Source organism: Schistocerca serialis, chromosome 1 (genome assembly GCF_023864345.2).
Source record: "Schistocerca serialis cubense isolate TAMUIC-IGC-003099 chromosome 1, iqSchSeri2.2, whole genome shotgun sequence".
Taxonomy (NCBI): Eukaryota; Metazoa; Arthropoda; class Insecta; order Orthoptera; family Acrididae; genus Schistocerca; species Schistocerca serialis.
In genome coordinates, this window is record NC_064638.1 from 69,148,703 (window position 1) to 69,162,858 (window position 14,156).

At 40.3% G+C, this 14,156-nt stretch overlaps 1 protein-coding gene across 1 annotated transcript in view; it reads left to right on the top strand.

The window, feature by feature from the left end:
• Window positions 1–14,156, top strand: part of LOC126470012 (DNA polymerase theta-like) — a 347,322-nt gene that overhangs the window by 187,429 nt on the left and 145,737 nt on the right. The window contains exon 14 of the mRNA XM_050097913.1: window positions 11,005–11,155. Within this exon, the coding sequence (XP_049953870.1) occupies window positions 11,005–11,155 (151 nt within the window). The remainder of the gene's footprint in view (window positions 1–11,004; window positions 11,156–14,156) is intronic.

The following is a 14,156-nucleotide window of genomic DNA, read 5'->3' on the forward strand; positions in this document are numbered from 1 at the left end:
TTGTCCATAGAAGCAACTGAATAACAATATTGTCAATTACATTGTTTCTAAAATGGCACTATTCCAGACCGAGCGAGGTGGCGCAGTGGTTAGCACACTGGACTCGCATTTGGGAGGACGATGGTTCAATCCCGTCTCCGGCCATCCTGATTTAGGTTTTCCGTGATTTCCCTAAATCGTTTCAGGTGAATGCTGAGATGGTTCCTTTGAAAGGGCACAGCCGATTTCCTTCCCAACCCTTCCCTAACCCGAGCTTGCACTCCGTCTCTAATGACCTCGCTGTCGACGGGATGTTAAACACTAACCACCACCACCACCACTATTGCAGATCGAATAGTTCAGCAGTCGCGTAACTGAAATTTTGTCAGAGCTGCAGAGGTAGTATTGGTCATTGTTGAGGACACTCAGTGTCGGCACATTTCTGAGGGTGTGCTGACAAGTAATGCCTCTGAATTTTTTTATGTAAAATCTCTTAGAGCTTTTTAAATAAAACAAACATTATCAATATTCTAAAGCTTTATTCCTTACGTCTACATATTTGCAGCCAGTGTCTGCTAGTAGGCTCTGAATTGTGGCATGTAACATGGTGGTGTGTAACAAAACTACACTCCTGGAAATGGAAAAAAGAACACATTGACACCGGTGTGTCAGACCCACCATACTTGCTCCGGACACTGCGAGAGGGCTGTACAAGCAATGATCACACGCACGGCACAGCGGACACACCAGGAACCGCGGTGTTGGCCGTCGAATGGCGCTAGCTGCGCAGCATTTGTGCACCGCCGCCGTCAGTGTCAGCCAGTTTGCCGTGGCATACGGAGCTCTATCGCAGTCTTTAACACTGGTAGCATGCCGCGACAGCATGGACGTGAACCGTATGTGCAGTTGACGGACTTTGAGCGAGGGCGTATAGTGGGCATGCGGGAGGCCGGGTGGACGTACCGCCGAATTGCTCAACACGTGGGGCGTGAGGTCTCCACAGTACATCGATGTTGTCGCCAGTGGTCGGCGGAAGGTGCACGTGCCCGTCGACCTGGGACCGGACCGCAGCGACGCACGGATGCACGCCAAGAGCGTAGGATCCTACGCAGTGCCGTAGGGGACCGCACCGCCACTTCCCAGCAAATTAGGGACACTGTTGCTCCTGGGGTATCGGCGAGGACCATTCGCAACCGTCTCCATGAAGCTGGGCTACGGTCCCGCACACCGTTAGGCCGTCTTCCGCTCACGCCCCAACATCGTGCAGCCCGCCTCCAGTGGTGTCGCGACAGGCGTGAATGGAGGGACGAATGGAGACGTGTCGTCTTCAGCGATGAGAGTCGCTTCTGCCTTGGTGCCAATGATGGTCGTATGCGTGTTTGGCGCCGTGCAGGTGAGCGCCACAATCTGGACTGCATACGACCGAGGCACACAGGGCCAACACCCGGCATCATGGTGTGGGGAGCGATCTCCTACACTGGCCGTACACCACTGGTGATCGTCGAGGGGACACTGAATAGTGCACGGTACATCCAAACCGTCATCGAACCCATCGTTCTACCATTCCTAGACCGGCAAGGGAACTTGCTGTTCCAACAGGACAATGCACGTCCGCATGTATCCCGTGCCACCCAACGTGCTCTAGAAGGTGTAAGTCAACTACCCTGGCCAGCAAGATCTCCGGATCTGTCCTCCATTGAGCATGTTTGGGACTGGATGAAGCGTCGTCTCACGCGGTCTGCACGTCCAGCACGAATGCTGGTCCAACTGAGGCGCCAGGTGGAAATGGCATGGCAAGCCGTTCCACAGGACTACATCCAGCATCTCTACGATCGTCTCCATGGGAGAATAGCAGCCTGCATTGCTGCGAAAGGTGGATATACACTGTACTAGTGCCGACATTGTGCATGCTCTGTTGCCTGTGTCTATGTGCCTGTGGTTCTGTCAGTGTGATCATGTGATGTATCTGACCCCAGGAATGTGTCAATAAAGTTTCCCCTTCCTGGGACAATGAATTCACGGTGTTCTTATTTCAATTTCCAGGAGTGTATGTCAGTGCCTGAGAAACAGCATACAGTAAACAAATTTCAGATTTGAAGAGTTTGTCTACACAGCAATGTCAGACCATAAACAAATGCTGCGACATCTGCAACAATCTGACGCCTTTGGTTCAGTGTTGTCAATCATCCTCCATACAGTCCTAACTTGACCCCATCTGTTATTCATCTGTTTCCAAAACTTAAAGAACACATTCAAGGACTTCTGTGTGAGAGGGATGAAGCAGTGCAAGAAGAGGTAAGGTTGTGGCTATGTCAACAAAGTCAAAAATTCTTCAGTAATGATATCAACAAACTGGTCTCCTGTCGGCAGAAATGTGTTTGTTGTCAGGCTGATTAAGGCTCGTTTTATTAAAAGAGCTTGTAGTTTTCGTGGAAGTTTTGTCGTTCACTGAGGGAAGTGCATGGTGTGGTATAAAGAGCATAGTGATGAAGGGTAAGGAAAGGTGCAGGGAGAGACAGCATTGTTGGCACCTTCACCCATCATACTGATCTAGTCCTATAATATACCCAGGCTGCTCAAAGTTCGTGCTTAACAGATGATGATAGGTAGCATTTCGTCGACTGGAGTTGTGATAAGACAGCTTAAAGTAGGAATAAATGGTTGTAGCTCTGTCATAAGTTGCTTTGAGAAACATGTATCTTTTTTATTTCTTGATAAAAAGTCAGGTTGTGGGCCTATTTTTCAACTGTGGCATGCTGCAAGTTCATAACAACAGCTTAAATTACACGATACGTGAGAGCTTTCCATTACCATTGAAAAATTACAGTTTACTTAATATGACCTATATTTACAACTTGCTATAGTTAGCCATTTTTGGCAGAAGATATGCACTAATATTGATGCCATTTTATAAGCACCAGAAGTTTTAGTTCTGTTTTTATTCGTTAATGCAATGCAAGCACTTCTGTACAAATCACATACCAAAGCATGTTGTTTATTTACTCAGAAGACAGCAACACAGTAATAATAATGCTATGAGCAGCTGATTTTGTGATGCTGTATTAATTTTGGTTCAGGCGGTGATGGGGTTCGCATTCATTTCTCACTTGTTACTCTGTTATCATACAAACTTGAAATGCACCACTCAAGTGTAAACCTTGTGCGGCCCACTATAAAGGTGCGCGACAGTAACAATATTTCGAGAAAGCTCATTACAGAGGCATTTACATTCAAATGTGTTGCTTACTTGTAGTAATGAATAAGAAAATAAGTCTAGCCCGTTGAAATATCGTGTGGCTAGGGCCTCCCGTCGGGTGGACCGGTCGCCTGGTGCAAGTCTTTTAAGTTGACGCCACTTCGGTGACTTGCCTGTCAAAGGGGATGAAATGATGATGATGATGACGACGATGATGATGATGATGATGATGATGATGATGATGATGACAATGACGACGACAGCAACACAACACCCAGTCCCTGAGTGGAGAAAATCTCCGACCCAGCCAAGAATCAAACCAGGGCCTCTTTTCATGGCATTCCGTCGCACTGACCACTCAGCTGTTGGGGTGGACGGAAACTCAATTATTCAATGATTTGTCAAGGTTGGTAGTGTCTGTAGATAGCACACAAATGACATGACATTGTATAATATTTCTGCTGTTTAAAAGAAAAAGAAAATAATAGTATAAAACTTTTCAATCAATTCTGCTGGTGGCAAAGATTCTGAAATGGTAAAATGGTGCATTGAAAATTCATTATTGCGCAAGTAAAAATGTTCTTTCTGCCATCCAGCATCCGATTCACATCAGACCGATGAGATCGTTGACCGACTGCATTATTTAGAGGTCACTGACTGATCTCAAAATTATGCATTTTGCGTAATTATCTTTCCCTGATACTGATAGAAATGATCAATAGATGAAATCTCCGGGATGCTTAAATAAAAGTTTGATAAAGTAAATGCCGATTGAACACTAGTAGCATACGACTGTGGCCACCAATCATTTCGTCGGTAACTGTCCTTTGCTGCGGCCCGAAAAAGATTCTAAAACCCAACATAATAAGTTGAGATGTGGCATTAATGGAAAAGGAAAATAGGTTCTTAATTCAAATGTGGATTTTATAACAATATTAATGTAATTATAAAGTTACCGATATGAGAGCGACACTTACATTTTATGAAACAGCCATCGAAAATAAACGAGAAAAAGAGAGAGAGAGAGAGAGAGAGAGAGAGAGAGAGAGAGAGAGAGAGAGAGAGAGAGAGTTCACAGCTGTCGCTTTTATATAGTCCAAAACAAATTATGGCGACTGCCTTTCAACTTTTTTACAGAGCAATATATAGACATTTTTCTGGAACATTCTTTAACGGAACAGCACAAAAATACATTCCCTACATTAAATCATGACCTTTTCTCCTTACTTTATGCACTTACTTACACAGAGAAAATTTATTCTTAATGTATTTTAGGCTTAATTAAACATTTGGGTCATATCCTGCTATTTATTCAGAAAGCAACATTTCAGACCCCGCCCCCCCCCCCCCCCCCCACCTCTTACAACTAGCTCACTAGTTGATCCCTCACCCTTCAGTTCTATCCATGGTTCTCTCTCTCTCTCTCTCTCTCTCTCTCTCTCTCTCTCTCTCTCTCTCTCTCTCTTTTTTATTTATTTATTTATTTATTTATTTTTTTTTTAAGTGGTCTCTTAAATTAGTTGTAATCGATAAATGTTTATCATCTTACTGCTGATGGTACACTTCACAAACTATTATGTCCCACATTCTTGAAAAAATTCCAGGCAGATGATTGATTTTTACAATTCATTTTCAAAACAATAACGAAAAACTCTGTCTATGCACTTCTCACACAAACAAAGCAGTCTTGGAAGTGCGGGATTTCTGCAGCCAACAGAGACTATTGGTGCCGCATGATATTGATCATTTCGTGTCGGCTCCATTCGGAACACTTTGTGGTGACTGTGCTCTTTGTCTCACGGCTGCCAATGACAATGATTCAACCATTGTGGCACAATAGTTCTGCGACGAAGAATAATCCTGTGGTTGTGTGGCCTTTAAATAATGAAATGAATGACAAAGAAACGATTGTCAATACATTGAAGTCACCTCCTACAATACCTCGAAGAGCTAGAAGCTTTAGGGGTAGCATTCTTCCTCTTGACTCTCAAAAAATTATTAATCAGTTCTTAGAATACTGTAAACTCAAAAAATAAGAAAATAAAAATAATGGTGAGCTAATTCACCCTCTTCACAAGTTTCAAATAAGGGGTTTAACCATTAATGGGTAAGAGCTTAAGAAATATATACAGGATTAGGAGTTTTGTGTTTTCGAATCACCTTATACATGTACAATGTGGACTAAGAAACAGAAGAGGACCGTTGCAGGTGTGTTTAATTAATAATGATAATAATCATATTTATTTTGAAATGCATTATACAGTACAATCACAAACACTTAACAAATCTTTAGAATGTCATTTTTTCCCTCTAATAACTGTGATGTATTACAGCAGTCTTATTTACATTTGTATTCCTTGCTAAAAGCAAGTATGCTCACACATTTGAAGATGACCATCTGTATAATTGCATTCATGAATCCATGTTATTTACATGTATAATTTCTAAAATAAGCGCCTGATCGGTATGAAAGCACATGACTGGGAGTTGTCGTCACTGGAGGACAAACTAGAAAATTCCCTCTCACATGTTCCCTCCCCCACAGTGACCAGTCTATTAACAACAAACGTTTATAAACAGCATAGACTGGCTAAGGTGCCACAATATTTGATGTTGACTAAATACCACCATGCAGTCTACTTTCCCTCTGCACTCCACACACCACAGAGGTGATAGGATAGGATCCAACAATTTTTGCACATCTATTAAAGAAAAATTACATTATAAATGGTATAACTATCAATTGTTAAACTAGACTCCTGATAGTGATGATAGTGCTTACACTATTGATTAATCAGTGGTTTATTGTTGTTTAAGTAACACTATGCCACACACTCCACACACGAGCCTTGCCCACTAGCCTCGTTACTTGTGGCATCTTGCCAATTCCCCTAAGAGTTTGAACTTGGTGTGCATCTACTCTAAAGGAACCGTTAGCCATCATCTGTTCTTCCAGATATGTCCCAACGTAACACTGTGTCCAGATGGTGTAGTGGGCAGAACACCTGCCTAGTAAGCAACATATCCAGATTTGAATCTGCTCCAGCACAAACTTTCAACTTGACCCATTCATATAAATCGATATCCACTGGCAGCTAATGTGTTTGTCTTGATTAATAGGGGCTGAAAGATTAGTATGGTGTCTGCTTTTTCAAACATGTCTGAAAGGATAGACACCATCATTTTACACGGTACAATTCGGAGCCCTCTTTCAGCCATTGGCTGCAAATATGTAGACATGAAGAATAAAGATTTAGAATATTTATAATGTTTCCTTTATTGAAAAAGCTTTAATAGTTGTCACATAAAAAATTCAGACGCATTCCTTTTCAGCACGCCTTTGTAAATGCGCTGACACTGAGTGTCCTGCCCACTCTGTAGATCTGGCAAAATTTCATTTACATGACTGCTGCAGGGACAAATGCCAAACATTCTCTCTCTCTCTCTCTCTCTCTCTCTCTGACAAAAGAATCTGGTCCAGCACAAACTTTCAGCTTTCCCCATTGATGTAAATCAATGCCCACTGACAGCTAATATCGTTAATTGCTTTGTGTCTTTATTCATAGTGGCCGCAGGATCAAAATGGTTGGCGAGATGACGCGAGTAATGAGGCTAATGGGCATGGCCACTACATCAGTAGTGTGTGGTATAAGTTGATAATTTGAGCCTGACGGGAGGCGTGCTAGGGTAGCCTATGCAGTTGCGGTGACTGCTGCATCTGGGATGAGGTAGTCGTAAGTTCATCTGCTTAGTAAGCAGGTGACTTGGTTCGGATCCTGCTCTGGCACAAATTTTTAGCTTGTCCCATTGAAATAAATTGATGCTCACTGGCAAATATTGTCTTTAATTCCTTTGTGTCTTGAACTTTAAGAGTTTTCACATAAAAAATTCAGAGGCATTACTTTTCAGCACATCCTCGTAACTATGGCTGGTTTCTGGTTGTCCAAAGTGTGAAGTGTACCATCTCCCAGGTTGTTCAGTCATTGGGCTTTCCATGTAGCACCATGTCAAGTGTGTACATAGAATAGCATATTGTTTGTCATTTCAGTTAGTAGCCACACTATGTACAACTGCCTCCTTGCTGTGAAGTACAGTAAGCACTGCCCCAATATTTACTTGTAATCACTGTATATCAAAGGGTACAGAGCTAAGCAGGGATATAGGAATACCACCATTGAATGCTCGAACTATAGCAAAAGGTCAGTTGGTCTGATGACTGATGGTACAGGTTAGTACACACATGGTACAATGCATACGCGTTCCCAAAAGGCTTCTTTTAAAGCTTTATGTAAAAATTGTTTAAGTGAACAATACTTACTTTTGTGTTTCAAGTTGATACATATATGAAAGTTACTGAAATCACCTTTGAAACATAAATAATATTGGGCACTTCCAAATGACTGTACTTAAAGAGCCTAAGGCCTAATTCACTAATATTTATAGAATGGTGTACTCATTGTTTGAATGGTAATCTATGCATCTTTTCCATCGCCAACCTTTGCGAAATTCATCCTTGCATCATCTATGTTGAGATCAAGTTTTTCAAACTGTTCTTCCTGTGTTTCTTATTTTGACGACCATCTCTTCTGTGGTACACTCGTAGTGATTCAGATGAAGCCACTAAGTTCACTTGATTTGTCTTTTCTGGTCTGACAAATTGCAGTTCAACACATTTGACAGTATTCATGCATATTACAGTCTTCAGAATGAGATTTTCACTCTGCTGCGGAGTGTGCGCTGATATAAAACTTCCTGGCAGATTAAAACTGTGTGCCCGACCGAGACCCGAACTCGGGACCTTTGCCTTTCGCGGGCAAGTGCTTTACCATCTGAGCTACCGAAGCATGACTCACGCCCGGTCCTCACAGCTTTACTTCTGCCAGTATCTTGTCTTCTACCTTCCAAACTTTACAGAAGCTCTCCTGCGAACCTTGCAGAACTAGCACTCCTGAAAGAAGGGATACTGCGGAGACATGGCTTAGCCACAGCCTGGGGTATGTTTCCAGAATTTTTACCCTCCACGCTGCCCTCCAATGCTAAATTTGTGATCCCTTGATGCCTCAGAACATGTCCTACTAACCGGTCCCTCCTTTTTGTCAAGTTGTGCCACATACTCCTCTTCTCCCCAATTCTATTCAATACTTCATCATTAGTTAAGTGATCTACCCATCTAATCTTCAGCATTCTTCTGTAGCATTACATTTCGAAAGCTTCTATTCTCTTCTTGTCCAAACTATTTATCGTCCATGTTTTACTTCCATACATGGCTACACTCCATACAAATACTTTCAGAAATGACTTCTTGACACTTAAATCTATACTCGATGTTAACAAATTTCTCTTCTTCAGAAACGCTTTCCTTGCCAGTGCTAGTGTACATTTTATATCCTCTCTACTTCGACCATCATCAGTTATTTTGCTCCCCAAATAGCAAAACTCCTTTACTACTTTAAGTGTCTCATTTCCTAATCTAATTCCCTCAGCATTGCCTGACTTAATTTGACCACATTCCATTATCCTCGTTTTGCTTTTGTTGATGTTCACCTTATATCCTCCTTTCAAGACACTGTCCATTCCGTTCAACTGCTCTTCCAAGTCGTTTGCTGTCTCTGACAGAATTACAATGTCACTGGCGAACCTCAAAGTTTTTATTTCTTCTCCATGGATTTTAATACCTACTCCGAATTTTTCTTTTGTTTCCTTTACTGCTTGCTCAATATACAGATTGAATAACATCGGGGAGAGGCTACAACCCTGTCTCACTCCCTTCCCAACCACTGCTTCCCTTTCATGCCCCTCGACTCTTATAACTGCCATCTGGTTTCTGTACAAATTGTAAATAGCCTTTCACTCCCTGTATTTTACCCCTGCCACCTTTAGAATTTGACTTCCTACCCATCTGCATTAACTTACAGTTTTCCACATTTAGGGCTAGCTGCCATTCATCATAGCAACTGGATATTCTGTCTAAGTCGTCTCGTATCTTCCTACAGTCACTCAACTTTGACACCTTACTTTACACCACGGCATTATCAATCATTGTAGTTCTTTACACAGAAGGTTTTATTTTTCATCATTCTTTTGACAGCTTTTCTCAATTGTTATTTAGTTCCCTTTGAGATATGTGATAAATATGTTTTATTTTTCATCATTCTTTTGACAGCTTTTCTCAGTTGTTATTTAGTTCCCTTTGAGATATGTGATAAATATATTCAAACTCTGATTTCCCATGGTGTTGTGTCCCAGAGATCTTTAAAATTCTTATATTTCTTTTTCAGTGTAAGTAAAATTCAGCAATTTAATTTTCTTTGACTATGAATTTTAATCATGGTTAGGTAGTTCACCGTGTAGATATACAGATAACTTTAAAGATTAGTCACATGTATATTAACATATTGGGTTACATCATGCTTAATGTGAACAAATGTTTCAATTAACTTTATATGCAACACATATTTCTTTAGCGTTATTGTATGTCAACACAAGTTCAATTTCTGGTTTACACAGAAAATCCCTTGCGTGTTCAAAATGGTTATTCTGAGGAATGCAGATGGTGTGGCCATTAATGGCAAGCACTGTCTGACATTGATGTCATTGTGCATTGCTGTGAAAACATTAGACATGTGAACTAAGTAAATAAATTATTCTTATATGTGATGTTGCAATGCTTCAAATCTTTTGACCCCCCACACCACCACCACCACCACCACCACCTCCACCTCCAGCACCTTCTGCCTCTCTGTTGATCATTTTCTCAATTTCTCCACCCAGAAACACTTCTCTCATACCATTATCATTTATTCAGCATCATGAAGGAAAACTTGAATGGCTCATCATTTGCCAATAATGACCTATTGAAAGCAGCAGTTTTCCAAAGGACCCTTGCTGCCTGTTGCCGTACTTGTGAAAATTTATTCATATATTTACAAAGAATGATGAGTGTTTCAGAAAATGTATTTTATAGGAGTGTTTCTCACGCTAACACGACAGTGATTTTTTTCTTGAATTTGGCATATATGTATATTTTTTTATGCATTAAAACTACAAGGGGCAATGAAAAAGTTTCTGTTCAAATGCCATACAGTCCAGAATCGGTATGCCAATCATGCAAAATTGCCGTGAGCATTGAGGCAATCATACAACCATGCACCAGGTTGAAGGTACCGATTTGCTAAAATACCACATCCTACTATGCGAATAAGCTCGTAACTGCGTGTTGTGCATCCTCATACAGCATGATTCGTCTATCCTTCAAGACCTTTTTTAGGGGACTGAAGGTGTGATAATCAGATTCGGACAGAGCAGGACTGCAGGGCAAGTGCTTGAGTGTCTCCTACTCCAATTGGTGTAACTTCTGCGTTATGACACTTGTGATATGGGAACATGCATTGTCTTGAAGCAGCAGTAGCTTTTGTATTTTTCTTGAACCATTACACAGTGGTGGTTTTCAGCAGACGTGCTGCCCCCTACACATTCTTCATTTTATAAAGGATGTCTGTTGTTATTTGTTCTTCAGGAGCCAAGAAAAGAATAGCAATATCTTGGTCCTGTTTGGATGCGTTTGGTAATAATGTCGTCATAGTTCACATTTCTGCACTTAACTTATGCACGTTGGAAAGACACGAATGCAACTCTAATCCCTTGCCTACATGTCGGTACTTACATACCCACATCAGAGACACGCTATGTTGCATATATACTGCAGGAACGCCCTCAAATGGAAACTTTTTGATTGCCCCTTATATTTAGACAGTATTTTTTCTTATGTATAGTGATCATCTTGGTTCTGTCTTCATTAATGCAAAATTATGATTTTATGAAAAATGCAGCTGAGAAAAATGGCCATACACCGTCGGTTTTATACAGCACTGGCTCTTCAGGACCTTATTAATGAAGTTCCTCTCACAGAAGTGGCCAACAAATTTAAATGTAGCAAAGGAATGTTGCAGTCCCTTCAGCAGTCTGCCTCTACTTATGCAGGTACTGTCTATTCTAATTCTGATAAGTGCATATTAATCATACTCTTTAGTATAATGTCTGAAAGACATAGGACACAAATCAAAGGCTTTGCTTTACTACACAATTCTATGTGCTTATTAGTAGTAGCATTAAGGATCTTGTAACACTGTGGTAAGTGTTTATAAAGTCAAAATAAGAGAAGCTACAAACTAAATTAAAAGGAAAGCGTTTTTGTTGTCTTTGGACATGGTGGTGGTGATATTATTATTTGAGTGCTCTTGCTTACGGTGTAGAAGTACTCCAAATAACCATCGCTTCAGCAGGTTGCCCAACATTTCCCCCCCACCCCCCCCCCCCCCCCCCCCCCCCCCACCTGGAGACAGCTAACAATGAAACTGTAAACTTTGATCCTGTTTGCCCTCAAAGAAGGAATTGTACTAATGTACATTAGAGATATATGCTGAAGTCATAAAACCATATTCAGTGTTGAAGACAACATATATTCCCACAAACTCAATTATAACAATATTGTGAGAAGGAAAGTTGCTACTCACCATATAGCGGAGATGCTGAGTCGCAGATAGGCACAACAAAAAGATTTTCACACTTAAAGCTTTTGGCCAATGACCTTTGTCAACAATAGACAAGCATACGTACACACACAAACTCACGCAAAAACAACTCACACACACAACTCAATTACCTTGATTTGGTGCCTTTATTGAATGTCAGTGACATTAAAAAATAACAAGAGAGGAAAAGTTGTAGATACTGGGTACATAAGTATTTCATTTACCAACCTCATATCACAGGCCCCCTTCAACTCTTCTGCGAGAAGAAAGAGCTACTGGCTCCGAAAGCTCGCAAAAGTTAAATTCTTTTGTTTGTTTGTCTGTGTGTGTGTGTGTGTGTGTGTGTGTGTGTGTGTGTGTGTGTGTGTGTGTGTGTGTGTGTAATAATTGATTATTTTTGTTGTTATAAAGTACTATATTGTAGTATGTTATTGTATTTTTATTCAAAATGAACAATAAGGTGGATTTATTTGTAATAAATGTTAAATGTTAGCAAGAAATGGGAAAAATGAATTGGAACAAATTTACTAACAAGACTTTTAACTTTCATCATTGCATGTATTGACTTTAGAAATAGCTTGGAAACTCAGTCATACCATTCTGAAATTAACAATGAAAATTTTAGAGAGTCAAACACACAATCGGAATTGTACCTACAGAGGCCGTGTAAATGTTAAATTATCACATTTGTGTGATTATGTTTAATTATATCATTTATGTGATTATGTTTAATTATCTCATTTATGTAATTAGTATTTCAGTATAATATCTAATAAGTGTTTCCTTAAAAATTTCCTTTTTTTGCATTTATCAATTTTTGAAAAAACACTCCTCAACTGTTCTTGTAAATTATAATTCGGTGTTACAATAGGGCTGTCTCGGCCTCTCTTAATAATCTGTCCTCTCTTTAAGAGTGAAAAGACCAGAGTGAACTATAAATTCATCATTTTGAAGTAGAAGCCATGTGGTAACTGAAGGGTGATAGTGGTTCAGAGTCATATATTTAGCGCCGGCCAGAGTGGCCGTGCGGTTCTAGGCGCTACAGTCTGGAGCCGAGCGACTGCTACAGTCGCAGGTTCAAATCCTGCCTCGGGCATGGATGTGTGTGATGTCCTTAGGTTAGTTAGGTTTAATTAGTTCTAAGTTCTAGGCAACTGATGACCTCAGAGGTTAAGTCATATTGTGCTCAGAGTCATTATACATCTAGCACCTCTCACCGATACAGTCTACGCAGTAGCTACACTGACATGCACATGGGGGTTGAGATATTACAATAGATATCTAGGTTCAGGTCCAGTCATACAGACAGCTTTAATTTGTGTCAAATGTTCATTTCTACCTGGAGTTTGTAAATTTGTGTGTCTGTCAATGATTTTATTTACTGCAAAATTCAGCAACTTAACAAGAAATTCCAAATTGCTAACCAGCAAAAAGGAGGAAGAATATGTATTAATGAAATACACAGAACAACATTTGTTTTGCTGATGACATTTTACTGATTATGCACTAGAGGCAAATGTGAGCAACCAGTGAAAAAATGTAGTAGAGCAAATTTGAAAGTAGGGCTGGAAATGAACTACACCAGACTCCTGATTATCCTGGTTAATGTGGACCCGAGACTGCATGGATAACTGAAAAACATGGATAATCCAAACTTCATACATTATTACCAGAAACAACTATTTATTGCCTTGTAAATAATCGAGTTCAGCTATCAGTCGTCCTTTTGAAATTTTATTGGCAGATCTAGATTTCAGCTACAAACTAGCCATTCTCAATGTGCTATCATTTTTGATCAACGCATGTAATGCCTGTTGGTCGGGCTTCATCTGACCAACAGGTGTTACATGCATTGATCAAAAATGATAGTGCATTGAGAATGGCTAGTTTCTAGCAGAAATCTATTATTTACAAGTCGATATAACAGTCGCTGCGTGCAACAGCCTTTGGAATGGAAGGTACCCTGAACTATTTACTGTGTTTACAAAACATGTTACTGAGTTACGTACTTTTCACTCACCAGAAACTGACAGCTAGTTTAAAAATTACAATGAAAACACAATGTATTTTATTTTAGTTCATCTTCGGGAAAAAATCATCCAGTTTTTCCTGTTCCTGTTTTTCATTCACTCTTTCCTGATGATAGTTTTGCACTGGTCAAAACATAGTTATAGTCAAACAAATTTAGTCTGGCATACTGTAATGACAGATCAGCACTTCCTTTTGTGCCTTCACAAGCACAACAACAGGTTCCTTGATCGCCTCTTTTTAGCAACCTCTTCCTCTACTGAAAAATCTTTGTTCATTATATCTGCATAACACAGCTGCTCAAATCCTATTTCACAGCCATCACTGTTTAATTATTCACAAATGTTTTTAACACGTAAACACAATCGTAAATTTGTTGTACAAGATTGGTCAGATGAGTAGCAGTATCACATTCCTCCTGA